This window comes from Pleurodeles waltl, chromosome 9 (assembly GCF_031143425.1).
Source record: "Pleurodeles waltl isolate 20211129_DDA chromosome 9, aPleWal1.hap1.20221129, whole genome shotgun sequence".
In the NCBI taxonomy this organism is placed as follows: domain Eukaryota; kingdom Metazoa; phylum Chordata; class Amphibia; order Caudata; family Salamandridae; genus Pleurodeles; species Pleurodeles waltl.
In genome coordinates this window covers 503,172,687-503,200,055 of record NC_090448.1, presented here as the reverse complement: position 1 = coordinate 503,200,055, position 27,369 = coordinate 503,172,687, and the positions used below count along the sequence as shown (strand labels likewise).

Sequence of the window (27,369 nt, the reverse complement as noted above, 5' to 3'; positions counted from 1 at the left end):
AGTGTTTAGATTCCCACTCTTTTTTTGCATTTTTCAGTTCTGTTTTGTATACAGACCTGGAGGCTCTTATCGCACAGCAACTCCCTGCCTTCAGTGCTTCCAAAAGCCATGATTTGGCCAGTCGACAAGAGCTAGAGAATCACCTCAAGGATCTGACCCAGGTTTCTACCCGCCTCCTTGTTACCTGAAAGAAGGGCCTTAGCTGGTTGACAATAATGTTATGCAAATTAATTAAGTCAACCGGTACCAAGTCAATATACTTCAAAGGGAAAAGCGTTGATATCACCACTTTATATATTGATGCCTGAAAGTTTACGTCATCTGCCACCATTTCCCACCGTACATTTTTATAATCATTTGTCGCAAGTAGGGTACTACCCTTCACCCACTTGGAAAGAAAACTACATTTGAATGGGGAGATTGAGAAGGATGTACAAAGAGCTTGGTGATCGCTGTCATCACGTGGAGAAACTATCATGTCAGTAAGGGAGTTCCAAAGAAAATCATCTACTAGAACATAGTCTAGGCGGCTCTTGTATAAGCCTTTCCTATACGTAGGCAACGCAGGAGTGTCTGATTTCGTGTTCCCATTGACTATTCTAGGCCCCATTGTTTTTGTCAAGTCCTCCACTATATCTGATACTCCCCCTGATGGCTTTATTGCAACCTGAACCAGACCTGATCTGCCCCATGGGTGAGCCTCATTTTGAAAAGGCTCGGGTCAACCATGAGTCTTTGTTTTGGGATGTAATGGACGGAGCTCTTACCACACTTAACCAAGTATCAATAATACATGCAGATAAGCTAGATGCACAAATAAACAGCCTCCACTCAGTTGGGGATCATGTTAAGAATATTGATCCTCGGATAGATAAACTCCACAAATTAATTACTTGGGCACAACAGACTCAACAATGTCATTACTTGGGCACAACAGATCACAGAAAAACCTCTGGTGCCTTGTTATTGCTATCAGTTACTGGGCAAAATATCGGCTCCTCCGGCAATAATGGCTGAGCTGGTTCAGGAATGCAAAGCAGTACAAAAGACCTAGATATCAGCTTGGTTAACTGACCCATTAACTTGCTCGGGTAATCATTTGGATCCCTCTCAAAATCTTAAAATGACAAATTGCAGGCACTGCCCCCTCAGCTCTAGTGTCTCAAGTGACTCCCTTACATGCAAGCGACTTTAGTTCTCAAGTCCTGGGTCTCCCCTGTACTAAAGGCTCTGAGGGACCTGAAGTGTCAATTGCCATTCTGTCAAGGAAAAACAAAAAGCAACTTTGGAAAGTTAACAAAAGTCTGAAAAGGTGCAGTAGAGTGCCTCAGAAATTTTATCCAATCTTCCCAGTGCCTCAACTTGCCCCCAAGGTCCCCTTTGGAGGGTACGGAAATCAGAGCCCACAAAACAGAAAGGACACCAGCCTCCTTCAGGGGCAGAATAAGGATTGGAACGATGGCCCGGCCCAATCAGAAAGGAAAGAGGCCTTCTAAGTACCCTCCTAATGCAATGGTGAGATTTTTGTCACTGGGAGAGATGGAAACCAGAGATCAATCAGGGCCCCCGCGTGACACTCTCAGATCGTCTGCTATCAAACCAACTCCAGTAATTTTGACAGAAGAAGGATACACAAGTTTAACGGCATCATAGAATGTAGCCTTAAGTTTGTCTAAAGAAAGCGAGATCCCTTGGCATGTAAGCTGGGGTGATATTTCTGCGCAGTCTCCAGGATTAGCTAAAGATCTGCAAACAAAGTACTTGAAGTATTGGGAAGGGACTGCAGATATTGGCCCCCCAGCCTTAAGTGCATTTGAGAAATCGCTTGATATAAAACAAGTTGACTTAAGAACAGCTACTAATCTGCACCCTGTTGGTAGGTGGAAAGTGGGTGAGCTGGTGGGGCTGGGTAAAGAGACCCTATTAAGTTCTCTTACAAAGGTTTGCTATGGTCAGAACTCTTTAGTTGAGACACAGAAATCCCAGAGTGAGGGAATCTGTCGCAACATTGCTAGCGAGATTGGCTCCCTCAAAATTTCAGTGCAGGAGCACTCTACCCTAATATTACAACCTGAATTCATATCTAAAGGCCGTGAAGATGTGCTTAATCGTGGGAACATTCTAAAAATGTTTTTGGCCTTGCCTGGCATGAATCTAATGACACTGAGTATATAGCTTTCATTCCTGACAACCCAAGAGAGGCCACTAAAGTTCAGTTTTGCATCCGAGAAATCTTAAGAAAAATAGAGGCACACTCAAACGTCTTATCACAGTGGGGCATTTCTCTTAGTAAACTACTTCCCTCTAAATAGCCCCGGATTCTGGCCAAAACCCATACCTCCCCTTTCTGCAAGAAGTCCATCCTTCATAAGGCACTGCAGACAGAAAGTCAGTGGTTGAGCAATTAATGGTTTCAAAAGACCTTACAAATAACAAAAAGGATTGTTGGGTGACAAGCACATTGCACTGAATAGCAGTTGCTGGTCAACCAACCAGGGACCCCCCAAAACCAATGATCTTCCAACTACCACCTTTCCAGTTCTGCTCCAAGAATATTCCAGGACTAAGTTTTTTACTTGACAATGAGAATGTACTTCACACTATAAGCAAAAATGAAATAATCTGCCTTCAGGAAACTTGGCAGCTGTCTCCGACGATTTGGCTGGACCATCTTGGATTTTTTGCTCCGGCTGAGCCATCTATGAAGGTGGCCATCCCTCAGATGGACTCTCTGTCTTAATTCACAAGCCCTTAGCTGCAAGCGGGGTTAATATGGCCATCGGTTTTGGTGTTTATATTAAAGTTAAATTAGCCCCCACACTCAATCACAACTCAGGGGGCCGGTTGCAGATTATAATAGGGTCAATTTATATCACCCAAAACAACCACAAAAAAAACACTGCTTTAACTGAAGTGACAAATACTATAAGATCTTTAAGAAAATCATACTTGGAGCCAATGTGTCTGTTGGCTGGCAACTTTAATATGTTCCCTCTAGATACAGCCCCGCCAACGATTTGGGTCCAAGAGGACAATATCACCTGTCAATTCCTCAGACAAATTCCAGCCTAATTAAAAAGCATGCTGCTGGTAAGAGGTTTACCACACTGTTTAACCCGCTTGGTATGAGGGTGCTGAACAGCAGAAGCATTTGGGATATCCTTCCTATCTGCACCTTCTGGACACAAAGAAGTTCATTTTTAAAAGATTATATATGGGTGTCAGTCCAGCATTTTAACCAAGTGAGAGATTTTGAGGTGATTCCAGATATGTTAAGCGATCATGCCATGCTGGTTTGTTCTATCTCACAGAGCTTGCCTAGATGGCCTTTACTCAAGGCAGTGGGATCTCAAGAGGGGGCATGTGCACCACGCTGAGTTAAGTGGAGCATTGACATACCAACTGAAAAGAAGAAAGTGCTGGAGAAACATCTCTCAGCCCCTCCGGCTGACCAGGTAGCATCCCCCTCGCAATGGTCCTTTTTGACATCTGCTCTGTAATATCAATTTGCCTCACCCGCAATTTTATCGGGCCCACGCAAGGCTCATCGGCTAAAACACGAATTTCCGGAATTTGGAATGCTTAAATCACAGATGAATAACCGATTGAGAAAAGCTTGGAGGATTAGTAATTCAAGCACTCTCATGGATGGAGGTACAGCAAATAAGAAAGACCTACAGAGCTAAAGTATGGGCCTTGACACAGCAGAGAGAGGAAAAACATAGGGTGGAGCTACATGAGGTATTAAAGTAAAATAACACGTGTAAATTTTGGAGCCTTGTATAGTATAGATCCAGTGGGGCCGTCATCGAAGTTCAGCCTTCCGTCTGCCGGCAATTGGATGCAATATGTTGCGAACCTCTGTGGCTCATACTCGTTAGTAAGCTGGAAAAGACATGGAAGCCAGGATCGTAGTCACACAGTGAGGAGAAGGACGACAGTGATTTGATTAATAAGAACATAGTGTGACAACGATATCCTTCTTATGCCCTGGAGGCACCCCCGGTCCGAATGGGCTGCCAGTCAGGCTATTCAAAGACACCAAGGAGGCATGGATACATCTTTTATGCCCATTATATAATCAATGTTTTATTACAACTGATAGTTGGCGAGGTTCAATATTATGTCCAATTCACAAAAAGGGTTCTCCCGATCATCCAGCAAATGTACGATTAATAGCCCTTCTTGATGTAGACAGGAAATTCAATGCAAAAATAGTTAAAGCTGAATTGGAAAAATTGGCTACTTCCAATACACTCATCCCGAATACTCAGACAGGGTTTAGACAGGAGAGCAGTACAGGGGGGTAACTTGGGGATCATCTCCACATTGATCAAGGCAGCAACTCAAAAGCAAGCTCCTGCTTTGTACACCGCTATGCTGTGGCAAAAGCTCTGCAACTGGGTTGTTGTCCCTGCAGTGCTGCAAGCAATAATGAGTTTGTATGTTAAAACCTGGGTTAGAGTTAAGGTTTCGGATAATAGAGTGACGCAATGATCTGGGCTACTCAGGGTTTGAAACAGGGCTGTATATTGGCTCCCTTGTTATTGCATCTACATTTAGCGGACCTTAATAGTGCTCTGGCGGGAGTCAATGATTTCCTACCCAAGTTAGCTGGGGTACATCTGCAATGTTTACAGAATGCTGAAGATATTATTCTTTTTTATCATACTGCACTTGGCATGCAATGACTGTTGCATGCCTTGTCACATTACTTGTAAGGATAACATGATTTCCATTAATGCCTCCAAGACTGAAACAATGGTTTTTGCGAGAAAGAAAGTTAAGAAATGTAACTTTGTATTGGAACAGGCCAAAATTGGGCTGGTTACCAGCTTAAAATACTTAGGTGTCTATGTCAACTTGCAAAGTATGCTCAACTTGATTTCATTAAAGGAATGGCGGTAGCTATGTCCATTAGTTTTCAGATACTTTTGAATCAAATGTCACGTCCAGATTTGACTGCAATCTGCAGAGTTATAGATGCAAAGCTTATCCCAACTTTAGCATATGGCTCGCTAATCATTAAAGGCAGGCTTGCCACCTGGCTAGACAAGGCACAGTGTTGGTGCTATAGACAATTATTGCAGCTGCTAGATGCATCACTGTACTCTCAAAATACGAATAGAATTCAATTTAAATAAGCAAACACATATGGAGGAAACCAGATATTTAAATTATTACTTAAAGCTTAAGGCATCTCCACCTGGATTGCTGAGAAATTTTATCTGGTTAAGTATGCAGAGTAGCAAGTCAGTCTGGATAGACTATGCCAGCAAATCCACTTCTGCCGTGGGAGTCGATGAAATTATTAGTTTAAATCTTCCCCTAAGGTAATAAGCGAAATTGCTAACAAAGAACGCAAGGTTGAGATCCATAGAGGAAGATGGATTGTAGCTGGCCACAAAGGCTCATGCCAATTTATGTAGCACCTTTTATCAGTCTCCTGGGAGGGCACCTTATCTTTCTAGCCACAAGAACATGGGCTGGAAAAGAATTTATTAGATTGAGATGTGGAATCATACCTTTAAAATTCTACAAGTACCGCCGCCTGAAGGGTACAGCTGATTTGCACTGTAGATTGCGCGAGCATAACTTGAATCGCTACCACACATAAGGAATTGAGGGAATTGAGAGCCTTTTGGTTGGTTCCTGTGTTTCGAAGGCTTGGGATTAGAAAATGTCAGAGTGCTGTTGTTGCATGCTTAAGTGGTGTCTATCCCCAGTTATCTGTAAGATTTTAAATAATTTTTAAGGCAACAGTCACAGCTCTGAATAGGTTTGCTACACCTTGTCAAAGTAGTTAACTTTCTTGCTCGAGGCACTTTGTTGATATTTACACCATACTGGATGACTGTGTTTGGGAGGTTACCTGTGTCTGCACGCTAGGGACAATGAAACTGTAGAGGTCAATTGTTGTTGTTTAAAACCTTCTGGGCCGTATTTATACTTTTTGGCGCACAACTGCGCCAATGCAGTTGTGCGGCAAAAAATTTAACGCCGGCTAACGCCATTCCAAAGCGCCATGCGGGCGTCTTATTTATGGAATGACGTTAGCCGGCGGAGCTGCCTGGTGTGCGTAAAAAAAAATGACTTACACCAGGCAGCGCTGGTGTAGGGGAAAATGGAGCTTGGGTGTCAAAAAATGGGGCAAGTCGGTCTGAGGCAAAAAATCTGCCTCAACCCGAGTTGCGCCATTTTTTTCCGACTCCCACCCTCCATTGACATGACTCCTGTTTTAGCAAAGACAGGAGTCATGCCCCCTTGCCCAATGGCCATGCCCAGGGGACTTATGTCCCCTGGGCATGGTCATTGGGCATAGTGGCATGTAGGGGGGCACAAATCGGCCCCCCTATGCCACAAAAAAAAAAAAAACTTACCTGAACTTACCTTTGCTTCCCTGGGATGGGTCCCTCCATCCTTAGGTGTCCTCCTGGGGTGGGCAAGGGTGGCAGGGCGTGTCCCTGGGGGCATGGGAGGGCACCTCTGGGCTCCTTCCGAGCCCACAGGTCCCTTAACGCCTGTCCTGACCAGGTGCTAAAAAATGACGCTAAAGCGGCTGGACGTCATTTTTTTTGACCCGCCCACTCCCGGGCGTCATTTTTGCCCGGGAGTATAAATACGGCGCACATGCCTCGGAGTCATTTTTTAGACGGGAACGCCTACCTTGCATATCATTAACGCAAGGAAGGTGTCCACGCTAAAAAATGACGCAAACTCCAAGATCTTTGGTGCTAGACGGGTCTAACGCCAACGTATAAATATGGAGTTAGTTTTGCGTCGGATTTGCGTAAAAAAAAACGACGCAATTCCGGCGCAACCAGAGTATAAATATGCCCCTCTGTATATAGTCATTTTTAACTTTCATGCTTGCTGCACTTTGTAGAAATTGCATCTTATCAATAGGAGTCCCGGTCGATTATGATTGGGAGGCTATCGGTTGACATCTGTGTTTGCTAGGAATCTTTTGGAGTTCAACTGTTGCTAAAATGGGCCAATTCCTTGGCTATTTGCTACATTTGGTCATGAGTGGGAGATGAAGACGAAAAACTCAGAGGACCGGTTTTAAGTATTAAATTCTTATGTGTAAAGCTCTTTTCACTTATTTGCACTTTACCTATGTTATAGATATCCAGTGTAAAAATAGGGTGAGTTATGTTTTTATTAAGTGAATTAATTGTTATAATGTACTGAACAGCTTGAACAAGTTATCATATTGTGTTCTTAAATGTATTAAGAGGGAAAAGATACAAAAATTGTAATAGAAGTTTGTGTAAATGAATAAGGTTGCTAGTGTTGATCTTTTAGGCTGTGAACATATTGTATAACATTTTCTATATTGTTATGGTTTTTAATAACTAAACAATAAACTTTTATCTATCTATCTATCTATCTATCTATCTATCTATCTATCTATCTATCTATCTATCTCTCTATCTTTCTCAGTCAGTGAGATGCAAACTGCACTTTTAAAACTACTTCTTATCTGAAATCATGATATTCCATGCCCATCCCATCACAGTATGGCTTTCTGATTCCAAAATTAACTATTTCTTTGTTTATACATATTGTAGCACAACCATGTGGCCTTTTGACTTTGTTATGGCCCTTTGGCCAGAAAACAGATAACACTTTCATGTATGAGTGATAAAACAGTAATAAGTGGCTAATCTTAACAGTAATAAGTGGCTAACGCATACACTAACATGTATGAGTGATAAAACAGTAATAAGTGGGTAGGTAGTGTAATATGCATGACAGCACCCGGGTGTAAGTGCTGAAGGATCTTTTGCAATTGATGGCTTCTTTTGGAGTCGGAATTATATCTCAAATAGGCATTGTATCAGGGTTGATGCAGTTACTTTCTTTCTTAAAAATGTGGTAGTTAGAAGGGCTCTCATTCCGGGTTTATGTTGTTCAAGGTCAGTGGCCCTATCACTACAAACTCCTTGAGTATGTGAAAATGTGTTTAACACCTACTGGGAAGTATTTTCCCACACCAATAACAAAACCGCTAAGAAAGATCAACTGGATCAAAAAGTAAGGAGACTCACTGTCCTGTCTGAAATGTTTCTCACCTGACACTTCTATCAAGGGCAGAAGATATACAGAACCATCCATGCGATCGGCAGGAGAGAATAGCAAGAACAAGAAGACATGGTCAAGAGGGTATCATGGGTGCAGGTATATGAATTACACCCTCAACAGCATCAATATCTTACTGCTGTACACAGAAATTCCACCCTACGAAGACTGGACCTGGCAAACTCATATGCTTGAAGCCACATATAGGACAAAACACCCATGTTACTGTACCTCAATCTAAAATATCTCCCACATCATTTTTCTAGAGAAACTCCTGAGTCAATTCCAACTGGAAAACCATATAAGTTCTCTGACATTGTGCCTTGGGGACGTTCAACCTAAAATCTCCAAGATGTGCAGTCTTCTTACCCCCTTCGCTGCTAGGCCTTTTCCCCCTCTGGTGCCAGGCCTTTTTTTGGCTATTTGGGGCAGTTTGTGCTTAGGCCCTCATAACTTTTTGTCCACATAAGGTACCCACGCCAAATCTGCGTCCTTTTTTTTCAACATCCTAGGGATTCTAGAGGTACCCAGAGTTTGTGGGTTCCCCTGGAGGAGACCAGAAAATGAGCCAAAATACAGCAAAAATTTTGTTTTTTTTGACAAATGGGAAAAAAGTGCTGCAGAAGAAAGCATGTGTTTTTTTCCTTGCAAATGGCATCAACACTTCCCAGCTTTCAGGAACAGGCAGACCTGAATCAGAAAACCACATTTTCAACACAATTTTCACATTTTACTGGGACATACCACATTTTTTCTATTTTTTGTGCTTTCAGCCTCCTTCCAATTAGTGACAGAAATGGGTGTGAAACCAATTCTGGATCCTGGACAGCTAAACAGTTCTGAAAAGTAGACAAAATTCTGAATTCAGCAAGGGGTCATTTGTGTAGATCCTTCATGGTTTTCCTACAGAAAGTAACAGCTAAAATAAAAAATATTGAAATTGAGGTGAAAAAAGAGCCATTTCTGTCCACATTTTCTTCTATACCTTTTTCCAACTATGGCAGATTTTCGAAAGCAATATACTGTTATGTCTGCTGGACTCTTCTGGTTGCGGAGGTATATAGGACTTGTAGGTTCATCAAGAACCATAGGTACCCAGAGGCAATAAAGGAGCTGCACCTTGCAATGGGTTTTCATTGTATACCGGGTATACAGCAATTAATTTGGTGAAATATAAAGAGTGAAACCTTTGTATTTCCAAAATCGGCACAAGATAAGGTGTTGAGAAGCAGTGGTTATTTGCTCATCTCTGAATTCTGGGGTCCCCATACTACCATGTGAATTACAGGGCATTTCTCAAATAGACGTAATTTTTACTCACTGTCTTACATTTGGAAGGACAAAATATAGAGAAATACAAGGGGCAATAACACCTGTTCTTCTTTTCTGTGTTCCCCCAAGTCTCCCGATAAAAACGGTACCTCACTTGTGTGGGCAGACCTAATGCCCGCAACAGGAAACATCACATTTTTACATTGAAATCTCACATGTTTTTTGGAAATTGCCTAGCTGTGGATTTTGGCCTTTAGCTCAGGTTAAACCTACCTAGCCTGTGCATTTTTGAAAACTAGGCACCTAGGGGAATCCAGGACGGGGTGACTTGTTTGTCACCAGGCTCTGTTACCCAGAATCCTTTGCAAACCTCAAAATCTGGGGGTAAAACCACTTTTTTTCTCACATTTCGGTGATAGAAAGTACTGAAATCTGAGAGGAGCCACACATTTCCTTCCACCAAGCATTCCTCCAATTCTCCTGATAAAAATACCACCTTGCTAGTGTTGGTAGGCCTAATGCCCGTGACAGGAAACGCCCCAAAACGCAACATGGACACATCAGATTTTTACATTGACCACTGACGTGTTTTTTGGAAAGTGCCTAGCTGTGGATTTTGGTCTGTAGCTCAGCCGCCACCTATGAAAATCTACCAAACCTATGCATTTTTTACAACTAGACAGCTAGGGGAATCCAGGATGGCGTGACTTGTGGAGCTCTTACCAGGTTCTGTTACGCAGAATTCTTAGGAAACCTCAAAATTTGGCAAACATTTTCCTCACATTTTGGTGATAGAAAGTTCTGAAATCTGAGAGGAGCCACAAATTTCCTCCCACCCAGCATTTCCCCAAGTCTCCTGATAGAAAATGGTACCTCACTTGTGTGGGTAGGCCTTGTGCCCGTGACAGGAAATGCTCCAGAACTCTATGTGGACACATCAAAATTATCAATTACAAAACTGCCTGTTTTTGCGGGGGTAGGGTGCACCCGCGTTTTTGGTCCTGGGCTCAGCAGCCATCTAGGGAAACCTACCAAACCCAGACATTTCTGAAAACTAGACACCCGAGGGAGTCCAGGGAGGTGTGACTTGTGTGGATCCCCCTGTGTTTCCTTATCTAGAATCCTCAGCAAACCTGAAATTTAGCTAAAGAAATCACATTTTCCCCACATTTCTGTGTGGGATCACCACACCGGCACACATTTCCTACCACCTGCCGTTCCCCTCAGTCTCCCGATAAAAATGATACCTCACTTGTGTAGGTGGGCCAAGTGCCTGTGACAGGGAAGAGCCAAAAACATGTCGAAATTTGACAGGGAACCAAAGCGGGTCCAAAAGGGCAGTTTGAAAAAAATCGTTTTTAGGCTAACATGTAGGGCAGAAATTTTAGCGGTGTAGATGCGACAATGCTGGGCGGTAGGAACTTTGTGGATTCCTGCAGATTCTTGAAGGTTCTTTCACAAAAATGGGGGGAAAATGTGTGATTTCAAGTAAATTTGGAGGTTTGCAGGGCATTGTGGTTGTGGGTAAGAAAATGGTGCAGGGTGCATGTGAAGCACACCACCCTGGACTCACCCACATGTTTAGTTTTCAGATGTGTCTAGGTCTTGTAGATGTTTCTACATGGCAGCGTCCCAAAGTCCAAAACCCTCACCATTCCAAGTGGTACGATTTTGAGAGTTAGACAACCTCTCATGGCCAAAATGTTAAACCAAAACCCAAAATAATCATATGTCCTCTTGCTTACCGTGGGATAAGATGTTTTAGGGTGTTAGGGGGAGAGCTGAAAGACTGTTACCCCCTTCAGTTGGGGTGGGGGCATAACAATGCCCAACTGGTTAGTTGCCATCACCCCACTATTTTTTGACTTTTTTTAATTCCCTGGCGACTTTCTGCTCCACGGGGAGTGGATCGGGGGTAATTGCCCCCTCTGCCCACTGGTGGGCAGAACAACTTTGTCCCCATTTATTTGGGGTGGGGGTATGGCCATACCCCCACACTCTTTTTTGGAGAAAAAAATCTTCCCTGACGTCTGCTGGACTTTCTGCCCCCCTTGAGGCATGATGGGCCTTACAAAAATAGGCCGATCTGCCCCCGATGGGGGCAGACATGGCCAACAGTAATGTGCCCTCACTGGGGAGCGACCCCTGCCCAAGGGGCTGCTCCCCCAAACAAAACACACACACCAATCCCTGGTGCCTAAGTGGTTTCTGCCCCCAGGCAGATCAGCCTAATTAAAATAGGCCGACCTGCCTCCAAAGGGGGCAGAAATGGGCTAAAATAAATTTGCTACCCTGGGGAGCGACCCTTGCCTAAGGGGTCACTCCCCATCTGTTAAAAATAAAAAAAAATCTCTGGTGTCTAGTGGTTTCTGCCCCTCTCAGGGGCAGAGTGGCCTAACAAAAATAAGCCGATTTGCCCCAAATAGGGTCAGAAATGGCCTAAAAACTATTTTCCCCCCAGGAGAGCGACCATGTCTAAAAAATAAAAAAAGATATCCCTGGTGTCTAGTGGCTTCTGCCCCCTCGGGGGACAGATCGGCCTAATTAAAATAGGTTGATCTGCCCCCACGGTGGATGGAATACTCCGTCACAAACATGATGATTCCTGGTCCACCATATTACGATCTCCATAGGAGTTAATATGATTGTAATGGGATCGTGATCCCGGGACAGGATATCCGTCATGTTTGTGATGGAGTATTCCCCTCTGCTAAGATCTAAATCAATGTATAAATATGAAATAAAGTATAGATAGGCTTTATGCCTCCTTTATTTTCAAGGAGATGTTGCTTTCATTTATCAAGTGGAACCTACCATTATCCACTATGTAGCATGACGAATGCCACTGTATCCTTAATTAACTCTGTGACATTTGAAATACAACAGGTGCCTGTCAGCAGGAAAGAGGAAATGACAAAGAGAAGTCCACCTTTAGAGGAGTCAGGTGAACACCACTCTCCAGAATTTCAGGACAGGACTGAGGCTGACACTGAAACTATTAAACAGAAAGAATCTGATCAGCCACCCAAACCTTTCATCCCAGCAAGACCAGAGAATTCTCACGAAGAACCTAAAAAAAAGGATGTTTCCAAGAACAAGGTGGTGCTAGCCGATTCTGAAACAGTGAATGAAGTGCCGGAGGAAATGCCCAGTGCAACATTTGAGGTAACATTGGTGATCAGCGGTAACTATAGGACTTGCATTTGCAAAATACCACAGCGACTCAGTGTTGCACTACAAACTTGTCACTTAGACCAGTACATGTTTTTCCCATGTTGTCTCACATTGGTCATTTTTATTTATTACCTCTACCTCATTTTCTTGCACTAGGGACTCTTGTTGCCTACATCATGTTGTTACCTGATTAAAATGCCAATGTGTTAAAATAGTAGTCACCTTTCTTGTGCAAGATAAAGTGTCTCCCCACAACTATATGTATTCACCTTAATGAAATTCAGACTAATTTGTTGAGTGCCTTTAAAAGGTGAATGACCTCTGACACAATGCCAACATATGATTCGCTGCAGTTGTTAACTAATTTTTCCTTCACTGATCAAAATGTATCTTGTGCCCTTTACCATCAATGCTGTAGTGTACCCACTTTTATTTAAAGCACACATAGAAAAAATCAATTGAGTTTAGGATTCCCGAAATCCCATTCCATTCAAAATACATTACAGTCCTGTCCTCTGCCAATGCCCTCCATCGGAATACATGTCTGAGTTGCTGATGTCCACCCCTGCTTCAATTAAATATAGGCCAAGATTACTGCTGGTTATAGGTGATCTTAAGAGTCAAAACTTTCTTCTGTCCCTGTGATCCTTCACCTTGCCTCTTGTTTCCAGTCCCTGTGTTACTCTCTCCTCCGATCCATGTTTCCCCTATTTATTTTAACCTGATGCACTCTTCTTCTTTTATCTAACCCATTACATCCTATACCTTGATTCCCACTCTTCCTTTTCCCTTCTCTGTTCTGACAACCTTGTTTCCCTCTCCATTTCTTTTCCTGCTTGCCCTCTCTCGCCCCATCCCACCCACGCAGCAGTCTCACGTATCTCACCCTCTCTCTATACCTATAACCCTATCAGCCTCCTCTTTGCATCTCATCATGTTAATTTGATCCTTTCTGCCCATATCTGTGTCCTGCAGCATTAACCCTGTTAGTCCTGTGGCAGAGAATGCAGTTTGATTCACTACTGTCAAATCTGGTACATTGGGTCAAATCTGAGCCAGAGGCAAAGAGTTGAGTTCAACCAAGATATCTCTGGCTAACACTTTTCTTTTTAAAATGACCCAAATGTTTGAATACCTTTACGCCATTCAGTTGGAAGCATGTTGGATTTCCTAACATCCGTCTCTTTCCAATTGAAAACTTATAGCATGCCCCAACATGGTCTCACCTCCCTAATTTAAAATTTAGCTCTTGCTAAGAAAATTCAAACCCCAAGCGTCATATCCTCACATCTCCCAGGTTTACTCTGCTTAGTGAATCTGGGAATGTGTCAAAATGTATGGGTGGAATTGTGGGATCGTTCACACAGTATATCATGGAACGCCTTCCCAGTGCAGAGTAATGCAAGGCAGTGGTTGGTGATGCCTTGCAATATTACGTATTTACTAAGCCATGCACAGCCAAGCAAGGTGGCTTTGCATGGCTTAGTAAATATCACTTTAGTCCTGCGTGAAGCATGGGCAAAGCAAGGGCTTAGTAAATCTGGTCTGTGTTATTTTCCATGAAAAAGGGAACAAACGTGTAAAGTTGTGGCAAAAGCATCAGAGTGGATACATGGAAGTTGACATGACAAACATGTATAGTAATTACAGAAAAACATCAGGCTGGACAAAAAAAAACAAATACTGTGTCATTGTTTTACCCTGTCACCCCAAATCAAATTCATGTAGAATTCAGATAAGCATCCATGCTATCTTGCGCTCTTCCTCCTTCCAATTGAAAATATTTCCTCCCACAACTGCTAAGTAGCCCACTGATTATCCCTTGCTTTCAACAATTTACCCCATGCTAGATGTCAGGCTTCTTCAGCAGCAGCTCTCTAGTTCTGAAACTAGCAGGTGTCCTGCCATGCCAGGCCACAAATTCAAACCCTACCTGTGCTTGCTTCCACAGTGAACACTGAATTTAGTAAAAATAATAATAAACTTTCAATTATATATTGTTGGTTTATTACTAGTATTTACGTTCTGAGTATATCTGATATCTTATCACCACCCTGATTTTTCTGTTTAAAACTATACCTTATTTCCACCTCATCTCCTATCCAGATTCATGCTCCACATCTTGACAATATCTCTTTGAAAATTATATTACATTTGGTGCCCTCAAGTCCAATTTAGTATTTGAAGATGTATCTGAGTTCTCCTCCTTTCTCCTCCCTCTCCTCCCTTATCCTCCAATTTATAAATTACCTGAGGATCGGATTAGATTGATTGCGCTGGTGGTTGTTTTGGACTGTTGTGTGCACTGACCTAACAGTATGAAAATATAGTTTGCAATGATTGACCAGTGCAACATTTTCCATTAGATCTTGTTAGTTATTGCAAATGTAATTTTGGGCTGGGATATTTGTGTAAATAACCAAGCTAAATTGCTAAAGGTCACAATTGCATGATTATCACTAGGCCTGCTATTCACCACACCCTGCTAAAATGAATCTGAAGTCCTATCAAATGAATTACGCCTCAATTCAGCATTTTCTATCCAAAACATATCTAGAGCCTTTCTAATAACCAAAGCCTATTTTATGACTCGCCATAGTTTGCCTTTCATGTTGGTTTTTGATTTATTGGTTTGGCTATTATATTACAGCACACAGGCTGTATTTTATTAGTTTCAAGGCACTTGGTCAGAAAACAGACAACTACAAAATAATATACTTATTTGTAGATAGTTTAACTTATCTGGAAACACTGCGAGATGAAGTGTTTTAGGGTAATTTGCTGTCAGTATTTGGTTTACATATTAGAAGAGTACTCTTGAAAATGAATGTTATAATCTATGTTTTTTTTTTAAAGGCCATAATTTGCTTGGTCTCACAGACTGAGATCTTTTATTTCAGGACAGTGGTCGTCAAAAGAAGCTACTTGAATGAATTAGAACAATATTTCCACTCCTTTATTTGTTTTAAATTAATTCATCAAGTTCTGTCTGTTTTTGTATGGTGAATAGAATATCCAAATGTAGTGTATGGTTAACCAACTCCATGACTTTGGAATCACTGCAGGTGTGTGACAGCAAGAAAAAGCAACCATTGAATGAAATCCTGCCCATAGAGGAATTATCTGGGGAAGACACACATTCACCAGTTCTGGAAATGGCAGAGTCTGAAGCTCAAACAATTAAAGAGGGAGAATTCAACCAGCGGCCTGAGCCCTCCATCACAGCAAAACCTAATATTTCTCATGAAGAACCTAAAGACAAGGATATTTTGGAGAACAAGATGGTGTCAGCTGTTTCCAAAACAGCAATTGGTGGACAAGGGGAATACACCATTGGAACATTTGAGGTATTCTTGAAAGAGTCTATGTCAATGATTCAAAACAGTGGTCATACTTACCATACCAGAAACATGCCATCAACTGTAAATAATCACCATGTTTCAAGCCATTGCGGAGTACATCTTCTCCATCCAAAAAACACAAGGAAAATCATATCAGTTTAAAAATACCTGGTATTCATGCCTCTTTATAATATATTGGGGTCATGTCCACCACCTGCTCACCAATTTAATACATCCCCGGAGTACTGATGGTTACCGCTGCTCAATTATACATATGCTTGGTTTACTGCTGTATGTAGGTCCTGTTGCTAAGTCACCCCTTACACCTGCGGATTTCTCATTTTCATTCCAATTTCGAGTCCTGTATCATTCATTGCTTTGATTTATTCAAGTCTTCTCCAAATGCATCACCCGGTTTCCATCCTCATCCCTTTTACAAGTCTTCTCCATTTGCGTCACCCAGTTTCCATCCTCATCCCTTATCTTTCCACCTACATTTTCTACCCAGCTACCCACTGCTTCCTCTTCAGTCTGTGTCACTACATTCCAAGTGCCACGTCCCTGGGTCCTCAATTTCTTTCCCTGCTTTCTGTTCCCTACCCAATCCCATCAGGATCACAGTCTTAGTCTGTCCTTCTTTCCCCAGTCCTTGTGTTTCTTCCTGCTAATTTTTGCCCATCTCTTGACCCTGCCATGTTCCCCATGTGAGTTGTGTGGCAATGAACATAGTGTGATCTGTTACTGTCAAATCAAATAGCCTGTTAAATTTGAACAAAGTCCAAGATGTCCATTTCTACCAAGACATTTTTGCCAATTGAATCTGCATAGAGACAAACATGCTTTCGTAGTGGTATGCGATTTATTCCTGTCTAAAGCAGAAATGGTTTACTAAGAGTCAACTCCAAAGCACACCTTGTGCACTGTTAACCTTTACACTTGAATCCCAATTTACGGTACCTAATACCCCCCTCACCACCAGCTTCAATTGAAAATGATCCTGATGTTTGAACACTCCTTTGGCCTTTAATTTGAAGTATATTAAATTTTATAACAAACCTCGCATTTCCCATTTCAAAATGTAAAAAGTGTCCTGACACCTCACTTCCCAAATTAAAAATGCTGATTTTTTAATGAGAATCCACCACAGACCTCAGTTTCACAAGCCCACACTAATCTTTGCTACATCGGAAGGAAATGAGGCAAGACAAGCATGTCTACATATCTCATCTGTGAGCAGGCATAATTTACTTTACTGAATGTAGTCTTGGAACCAGACTGCATATATTAGATTATGAAGGGTCCAAGGTTATTACTCAGTGAGATTGCAGGATTTTCCTTTAGGTGCAACGCCCAATAGTATTTTGTCTATTTCTATGTAAAACTAATAAGCGTTCGACTTCCTTGTGTTCAGAAAAAAACCAATTAACCTATGTGTGCTACCAACTTTATTAGTCATGTAGCGTACTGTACAAATTAAAAAGGAAAGCGTCACATTACAGCTACTTAACTAATTCTAATTTTGAAGCACCTTCAGGTGTCTGTCACTGAGGAAGAAGGCACAGCAAAGAAGGTTCTACTTAAAGAGGAATCAGAAAAAGACGCTGACTCATCAGTGCACAAAATAATCAAGACTGGTGTCGAAACAATTCAATTGGAAGTCACTGCCAAACCAAAACTCGACTTTTCTCACAAGGAAACTGGAAAGAATGCTACATCAGTTAGTGAGGTGGTGCCAACCGTTCCTCCACTGGCTACTGGTGCTGAGGAGAGTGTGCCTGGCACAGTATTTGAGGTATGTAAAGTCTGTGTGAATGCTATAAAATGCCAGTGTATTGAAACCATGATAGACTTGTGTTGTGTGCACAAGTGTAGCCAATACTTTAATATGTAATTATAGTAATTTACCTCACTTGCCCATTGGATTCTGATGTGCCTACAGAGATCATATGGGACTACTTACATTCACATAGCGGAATTTTCTAGGAAAAAAGAGAAATGTGTGACCTCAAGATGAATAGGAAAAATATGACGTGATAAAATAATTTCACATCATTTCACCATATATCTGATGTCCTTGCTCAACACCACACTCTCAGTTCTAAAGCTTACAGGTTTCGTGCTGCACCAGACCGAGTTTCAAAATAATCCTGTGCACTGCCTCTTCACCCTCCGTGAACTACCAAGTTTGTATATATGTATTCAAGTTCAACATGTACCCAATGCACATTGGTAGATGACCCTCTCTAGGTTCTGCAACACTTTCAAGGTGTACTTTATGTTATAGAGCCATGCAGAAGTTTATTTTTGAAGTACTACTTTGGTTCCACTTGACCTCCTATACAAATTCATATTGACACCATCTCACCAAAATTAAAATCACACCTGGTGCCCTCAAGACGATTCTTTATTTGAAAGACATACATAGGGTTCTGCTCCCTCATCTTCGGTTCATAAATTACCAGGAGGTTTTATTGCATTGATTGAACTGGTGGCAGGCTATTTGACATAAATCTATCCATACAAAACAAGCTTTGCCCTGCTTGACAATGCAGTGTCTTGTATTTGCATTTGTTAGTCCTTGGAAACGTAATTTGTGCACTTCCCCACTGGTGCAAATAATAGTGCAGAATTGCAGCAATTCCCTATTGCACAATTCTGGTAAAATCTGTATAGTCTGGCATAAGATTTCTTTAATTTAAATAGTTTTTGTCCTAACTAATTCATTAAGACACAATTGAGAATGGTCTAATCAAAATATGGTCCGAGTCCCTTTAATAATAAAAAAAACCCTATTTATTGTCTAATCACAGTATTGTTTTACTGTTCTTTATTCACTTAACTGTTTGGCAACTGTATTATTGTTTGTTCTTGGCACTTTTAACAGAAAATAAAGATGTCCATTCTCATTCCTCTCAGTGCCTCAGCTTCAAATTAAGGCGGTCATTCTGACCGTGGCGGTCGGCGGTGAAGCGGCGGTAAGACCGCCAACAGGCTGGCGGTCTTTTTACATGAATTCTGACCATGGCGGTTACCGCCATGGCCGGCCGCCGCTTCACCGTTCTGACCGCCACACCGTTTCCGACCGCCACGGCGGTAACGACCGCCAGGCTGGAGACCTGGGTCTCCAGCCCGGCGGTCATCACATACCGCCGGCGGTATTCCAACCCGCCTGACCCCAGCTTACCGCCATGGATTTCATGCGGTTTGGGACCGCCATGAAATCCATGGCGGAAAGCACTATCAGTGCCAGGGAATCCCTTCCCTGGCACTGATAGGGGTCTCCCCCACCCCCAACCCCCACCCCGACTCCCTCCCCTACCCCCCCACCACCCCTGCCACCCCCAAAAGGTTGCAGGACCCCTCTCCCCAGCCCGATCCCCAACATATACACACACATACACGCACGCATTCATGCACGCACTCATGCACATACACCCCCCCGCATTCATGCACGCACTCATGCACATACACACACCCCCCTGCATTCATGCACGCACTCATGCACATACACACAACACCCCGCATTCATGCACGCACTCACACGCCCCCTCAACATACACACACGCACACCCCCATGCACGCACACAACTCACAACACCCCCCCACCCCCCTTCCCTAACAGACGATCACCTTACCTGTTCCGGTGATCCTCCGGGAGGGAACGGGACCCATGGGGGCAGCTCAGCCGCCACCGCCACGCCAACAGAACACCGCCACAGCGAATCACAGGTCGTGATTCGCTGGGCGGTGTTCTGTTGGCGTGGCGGTGGAGGTGGAACTACCTCCACTTCCCCGCCTGCCGCCAGTATGGCTGTTGGCGGCTCTTCGTCCGGAAACGGGCGGAGCGCTGCCAACGGTCATAATGGCCCGTGCGGAAGACCGCCAGCACTGACGGTCTTCCGTACGGCGGTCCCTCGGCGGTGTTATGAAAAGACCGCCGAGGTCGGAATGACCACCATAGTGTTTGTTTTTGCCAGCAGAGGCCTAGTCTTCTCAAACACTGTATTACTCTTTGCATGGGTCAACCTCTTTGGGACTGCTGGATGAATGGCACTTAAGCGCCAACTCTATTTAGAGCACGGCTTCTAACTTTTTTTTTATTGCCCTGAACCAGCATAAAAACGTGACTGCCCTAGGCAGGAAAAAAATGACAATGACGTTAGTGCACAGCGATAAAACAGGGGGAAAAAACTGTGTTTTTCAAAATTAAAACTCTGCATTTGGACATAAGTTAGGTTGTGATGTTGTCATGACATGACATTTTGGTCAGCAATTGGCCTGATCTGACAAGGATAATTAAATATGGCACACAGGTTGCTAGGTTAGGCAGAGGCAGGACCTTGGCAACCCAAGTTGTCTGGCGGCTAGAGTCTAAATTATCCCTTCAGGGCCTAATAATTCTCGGATGCGTTAAATAACTCAACCTTCACTAAATTTCAGCAGGCCAAACCTGTCAAAATATACACAGGTGAAGTATACTGTATTTGCTGTCTCATGCAGATGTTGCTGTGTTAAACACCAAAATCTGCATGTTTGACCCCACAGAATCGTATTGAGTGTTATTTATTGCACCCGATAAATAACGTACCTTGTATTATCGTTATGTATCCAGTGCATTAAAAAACACCAAAACTCATAATCAGGCCCATAGTGTTAACTGTCATTTCAGTGTTTTTTTCTGAAGCAGATTTTGCCTTAATGGTAGTAGCAACTTCGGCAGAAAATATTGAGAACAGCTTCCCCATGCCATGGTGGCAAACTGTATCTATATGCAGTTGTTTATTGTATAAAGGCACATTTTCAAAGTGAGGTTTGTCTTCAGAAAATAAAAACCAGATGAGGCTTAGGATGCAATAGAGGAGTGAATGGAATAGCCTCCTTAGAGCTATCCCAATACTTTAAGGTAAAGTATTACTTTAAAGTTAGGTTCTCAGCTTTGTTCGTGAGAAATAAATACAATATGTGTTTAGATCGCAAGACTTACTAGACATAGGGACATTCGTGGTTCTAGTACAGAAACGTGTTTTGCTGTTGATGCTTCATGTTGGTGCTCGAATTAGCAGTTTTCTTGTAAGAGGTGGAAGTTGGCTTCTTTGAAAAACTGTGATATAACTGTTCAAGAGCTGTGTCTCGATGGAAACTTCATGAACAGATAAAAGCAATTTTTTTACTTCCTTGTTTGACATGTTGTGCTATAGTCATGTGTCCTTTCTGCCACTATATGGTAGTGTAGAATGTACAGTTTTTAAAGTTTTTCTTCCTGGAGGAAACAGCAGATTATAGCCAACAAGAAAGAAGTAATACTGGAGAAGGTTCTGTTGTTGAAGAAATCAGCTAAGCAAAAGACTCCTTTTCCCATTCAGGAGCTGATTGAGGTTGATACTGAAACAATTAAGAAGGGCGAATTGAACAAGAAGCATGAGCCTAATATCACAGCAAAACAAGGGATTTCTCATGAAGAACTTAAAGTTAAGGAATTTAAAGTAAATGAGGTGGTACTGTCTGCTTCTGAAACAGAGACTGAAGGCCAAACGAAAATCTCTGGAGAAACATTTGAGGTAATCTTGGAAAATATTCTATAATATCAAAGTTTCTGAACAGTGATAATTCTTAATATGTGAGGAATACTTCTTTCTGACAGTACATAATCGGGTCAGTTATGAGTTCAGTGATTATTTTGACTATTGCAGTCAAGAAGTTATGATAGAAAATCATGTATTACTTATTTCTTTTCTATCCTTCCTGTACCACACTGCCACACCTCACATGGCAGCCACACAGAGAAAAGTTCTTCTGATTTAAACATACCTGATTTCCCACCCATTTCAAAATATAAACGTCTCACTCCTGCATTTAAATACACACTTGTGTCCATCACTGCCTCAATCCAAAACAAGCATGGTTTATTACCATTGGTTCTAGATTGGTTGCTGAGACACAAGCTGTGTTTTAGGTTCAATACATTTTGCTCCTTGCTTCTTGCTTCTGCTACATCGGCCCTCTCATTCTATTGTAAACTAAATACTCCAGTGGGTGCTTCACTTTCACTACCAGTTTCCAGGTCCTATGTCACTCCTTCCTCCCCATCCTTGCCACCCTTATTCACCTTACTTTGTTCCACTCCTCATTCCGTCATACCCTCTCACATCTACCGCCTGGCTTGGTACTCACTTCCTTTTTCTGGTCCAGTCAGCACCCTGACTTCTATGTCTCTGTCTCTTAAAGATCGACCCTAATGCCTTAACCTCCTCTCTTTCTCTTTTTTTCTTCCCCGCTGGATTACAGTTTTTCTTTCTCTCCAGCCATCTATGTATCCTTGCTATCCCAAGCTTTTTTCGTTCCTGCTATTTTGATTCTACCTGCCCCTTTTTTGGTGCTGCAGTCTTCTCAATGTCAGGCCTGCTGTGGATAATGTGGTGTGATCTGTTATTGTCAATTTCAGTCACTCAGGGAAAATCTAAGCAAAAAACAACTTGTCCATTTCAGCTAGGATGTTTCCTGTGACCCAAACCAGAATCACAAAATAAAATAACTTTCTTGGTGATATGCCATTTATTCTTGTTTAAAGCATGAATGGTGTACTGTAACCCAAACCATACCTTGTATGTGTCCTACCTCTACACTCTAATCCATAACCAGTCTCAGTAGAAAATTATCCTATTGTCTGAACACTGCGGGAGCGCATCACGGCTATATAAAGTTATGATAAACTAGAAAGCGGATTCATCTCTAAGGTCGATTAAACTTTTATACTGCTTTATCGTATACGTCAATTATAGCGTAAGCAAATACAACACAATGCAATGCATCATTAGAAAGCCATTATGGAACATACCATGACCAATTCAGTCATGAATAACCACAAGAGTTTATTAAGAATTAAAGTATTTATTTCCCTATATTAACAAAGCTAATGTCACGGATACTAATCTCAAAACCAAGTGATACATATAAAGAAACAACACAGGCTGTCCAAAGCGGCAAAAGAATCTTAGTTTAAACAGAGCGACAAGAACAATAATCTCAATAGAGAATATACAAATTAATAGTATAATATTTGAGAAAGAGAAATGGAACACGTCTTATTAATAGAAGAAAGACATCAAAGACTACTCATAAATATGAGAGTAATACCTCACTAACCACTTATTAGCATTGGTATGTTGGACTTCATGCAAACGTTTTAGTAACACTAATTTAGAAAACACTTAACTATGGTGCTATCAAACTAGGCAGCAGTTGGTACCTGTAAAACAAAAGACAAAGAACAAGACACAACAATTCATATTTACCTACCCTAATAGAAACAGCAAAAAGCTTAGCTTCATCAAGGGCTCAGCAGACTCAGCATCAATACAGGAACAAGGTAAGGGGGACAGTTTAGAAGTTTGGACTGTATAGTTACTAATCCATCAGGCTATTAGTTTATCATAAAACAGGTAAGATAAACTCAGAAAATAATAAAGTACCAGAAAGTCAGTAGACTAATTGGTAAGGCACAAAATATCAGAGTAGTAACTCCAAGAAGAATCATGGTAGAATAATGGCAGAATGGCTAAAGACTCTCAGTGTAGTCTTGTTATATTAAAAATACAATACATTTCAGTACATTTACTTTTGGTCAGAAATGTCAGGCGAAGAAAGTAAAAACAATTACAAAGACATTAGATATCAACATTACATTCTATGTTTCTATTCTAAACATTCACAGTGTTCTGATTGGTCTTTTCTCCATTCATGTATTTCCAAACTATGCAAAAGTATCATCGAAGTCTTCTTCCGTCAGGTTTCAATAGACTCTTTTGTCCGACAGTCCCAAGGATGTTACAAACATTAAGTAACAGTGGGAACAGGATATGATGGCTTAGATCCTCGAAAGAAAACAAGCGTAAGAAACATAACTTCGGACAATCAATAGAACTAGTTAAACAACAGACATGAGCTCATACAAGAGTTGCATTTCAGGAACATTCAGTAACAGATAACAATGCGCTGTGGTCCTGTTCAGTTTCAGACCCAGCAGAGAAGTAATACTCATATTATTTCAGCATTTTAGTTTTACAGAAGACATTTTAACCCCTAACACAGCGTTAGTACATTATTCAGCTAGTTTTCGTGTAGGCCTCACACTCAATAGTGGCCAATAAAGCAAGCACTTTTCGTGTTGTACATTATTTTTATTGTTAAACATTTTATATATTAAAACATAAGTATGATTACGTATTAGATAAATATTAGTATGAATTTCTGTGCTCACAACACTCAATTCGAAGCATATTATGTGTTCCAGCAATCCTCACTTCCCCGTTTAAAATAAAAGTGCCATGACAACTTCTTACCTCTATAATTACAAATACAGATTTTGTTAAGAGACTCAAAACTCCAGCCCTTACTTACACAAATACACAAATACCCATGAAGGAAATGAGGCAGGAGAGGTGTGTTTGTCTCTGTGGTCATTGTGAAATTGATGCCCTCTGAACAGAACTCAGTTAAATTACTGAATTAGCTTATTTTGAGTCGTGGCATACCAGCAAGCATTCAAAATCTTTTACATGCAGAAGTTTCCAACACATTTTAGATTAGGCTATTACTCTTGGAGCTTACATGATTTTCCTTAATATTTTAATATACTACTCCCAATAGCATTTTGTCTATTTCTATGTCAAACGAATAAGAGTTGAACTTACATGTTTTACAGAAAAAAGGGAATGACTAATGGCCTTATTTGGAAGTTGGCGGAGGGAATACTCTGTCACAAATGTGACAGATGTTCCGTTCGCAGTATTACAATCCCATAGGATAGAACATTTGTGATGGAGTATTGCCCTCTGGCGACTTCTAAATCATGCCCTATGTGGGTTACAAACCTTATTGTTCATCTAGTCTGCTGTAAAGTTTAAAAAATAATTTCTTTACAATTAGTTAACTCATTCTAACTTTGAAAAAACTTCAGGTGCCTTTCAGTAAGGAAGAAGGAACATTAGAGGAGATCCTACCCAAAGAGAAATCAGCTGAAGATACAGCTTCATCATCAGTTCAAGAAATGATTACGGCTGGTATGGACACAAATCAAAGGAGTGTCTCCTTCAACACAAAACTGAACTTTTCTCACGAGGATAAGGATACTTTGATGAGCGAGGTGGTGACAAGTGTTTCTCCTGGTCTCATTACTGAGGATGAGAAGGTGCCTGGCACAGTATTTGAGGTATTCATAAATGACGCTATAAAATTACAGTGTATTAAAACAATGGTAGTCCCTAAAACATGGTATAAATGAGGTGCACACAATTATAGTGAGCACCTTAATATGTGAGCAATTATAAGAATTCACCTGTCTTGCTTGTTAAATTGTGATTTCCCTAAAGAAGTATTTGCTTAACACTTACATACATTTAATGGTATTTTATTTGGAAAAATAGAAGCCATCATGTAGCATTTCAGAAAATATATCAGAGTGAGTAGAAGAAACCTAACGTGACAAAAATAAGTTACCATCTCTATCTCTATCATCATTTCAGAACATACCTGATATCCAGGTTCCTCTCCAGTACCACCCTACGAGTACTAAAACTTGTAGATTTACTTCTATCCCATGCCCCAAATTCAAATCCTACTGATGCACTGGTCCACCACTCTCAGTGAGCACCCACTTTAGTACCATGTACCTCCAGGGTGAAAATGGACGCGCCAGACAGGGTAACAACTTGTGAACATGGTGACCAAAATCCTATCTAGGAGGGGTGGACCTCCATGCAGCAACCACAAGTGGTTATGAGGATGTCAAGTTTATTCTTATGTTAATCAGGAGTGGCTACGCAGTCAGGAAAGCAACATCTGTGTCCTCTGAATGAGGCTGGGGATGTAACCAGGGAGAGAACGGAATAGAACCAATCCGTGGCAGCTGTCCAAGTACCTTCCACCTCTAAAGTAAGGTCCTTAGAATTGTGACTGAGAAAGAAGTAATACATGTGAGTTTAGGTACAAGACTTTATAGAAATAGGGACATTGGGGGGTGAAGTGCTGAAGAATATTTTGCTGTTGATGTTTCATTTGGTGCTTGACTTATATTAGAAATGTGTATTTGAAAATATATGTTTTTAGGTGTTTTCTTGTAGGAGGTGGAAGTTTGATTGCTTTCAAATACTGGTACCTAGCTGTTCAAGAGCTGTGGCTCTTTCAGTGGGAACTCCATGAACGGATAAGAACAAGTTTTTTTTAACTTCCTTGTTTGCCATGCTGTGCTGTAGTCATGTGTCCATTCAGCCATTAAATGGTAGTCTAGAATATCGAATATCTTAAGTCTTTCTGTCTGAGTAAACAGCAGGTTATTGTTAGCAAGAATAAAGTAGCACTAGAGAATGTTCTGTTGTCAGAGGAATCAGCTAAATAAGAGACTCCTTCTCCTATTCAGGAAGTGATTGAGGTTGATACTGAAACAATTAAGCAGGGCGAATTGGACAAGAGGCCTAAGCCCAGCATCACAGGAAAACCAGTGATTGCTTATGAAGAACCTATAGAGAAGGATTTTTCAGTACCACCTGCTTCTGAAACAGAGACTGAAGGGCAAGCCAAAGTGCCTGGTGGAAAATTTGAGGTAATCTTCAAAAGTAATATAAAATGCCAAAGTTTCAGAACAGTGATAATGCTAAATATATGAGATATAGTTCTTGTTGACAGCACATTATAGGAGTCAGTGATGATTTCTGTGATAATTGTGAAGAATGCAGTCAACAAACCATGATGGAATGCCAAATTCTGTTCATTTCTCTACCACCCTTCCTGTACCATACCACTACCCATCACATACAAGACACACAGAGAAAAATCCTTCTGACTTGCAACGTACCTGTTTTTCCACCCAATTTGAAATATATTCTTGTAATGTCTTATACCTCCACCTTCCACTTAAATACACTCTGGTGTCTATGAATGCCTCAATCCAAACATGAGTAGTTTACCACTGGTTCTAGAGGTTCCTGCTGAGACAGAAGCTACATTTTGGTTTCTGTACATTATGTTCCTATTTGCTTATTCCTGTCAGATCTGGCCTTTTTGGGCCAGATGTACAAAGTCATTTAGCATTTCTTAACAGTCAGCTATTTTGGGCCGTTAAGAAATGCTAAATATGCTTTTCAGATGTACAAAGCCCTTTAGGGAATTACAAAATGAAATTTCTACCCAGTAGAAATCGCAATGTGCGATTCTCTAAATATGAAATCACAAGTGGGAATTACCTATTTGCGATTCCTATTCAGATGTACCAAGCATTTCCTTAATGCAAATTGGTGATTTAGGAAATGCAACTACTATGGCCTCCAACTCAATAGTAACCATCTGCAATCAAAATAAACAAAACAAAGATGCTTTATTTGAAGTGCAATAGAGCACACACATGCCCCTAGGGCATGTGTGTGTGCTCTACATGTGTACCACTGTATTTAAGCTATGTGAGCTGCATTACCGGGGGCCCTTTGCCCATAGCCATCCTTGTTTT

At 41.5% G+C, this 27,369-nt stretch overlaps 1 protein-coding gene across 9 annotated transcripts in view; it reads left to right on the top strand.

Moving 5' to 3' along the window:
- SYNE2 (spectrin repeat containing nuclear envelope protein 2) overlaps window positions 1–27,369 on the top strand; it is a 1,823,309-nt gene that overhangs the window by 557,684 nt on the left and 1,238,256 nt on the right. For all 9 annotated transcript variants that reach the window (XM_069207355.1, XM_069207357.1, XM_069207362.1 and 6 more), the window contains exons 45-50: window positions 12,244–12,522; window positions 15,597–15,878; window positions 17,398–17,664; window positions 21,236–21,430; window positions 24,829–25,080; window positions 26,287–26,469. In XM_069207355.1, coding sequence (XP_069063456.1) covers window positions 12,244–12,522; window positions 15,597–15,878; window positions 17,398–17,664; window positions 21,236–21,430; window positions 24,829–25,080; window positions 26,287–26,469 — 1,458 coding nt within the window. The remainder of the gene's footprint in view (window positions 1–12,243; window positions 12,523–15,596; window positions 15,879–17,397; window positions 17,665–21,235; window positions 21,431–24,828; window positions 25,081–26,286; window positions 26,470–27,369) is intronic.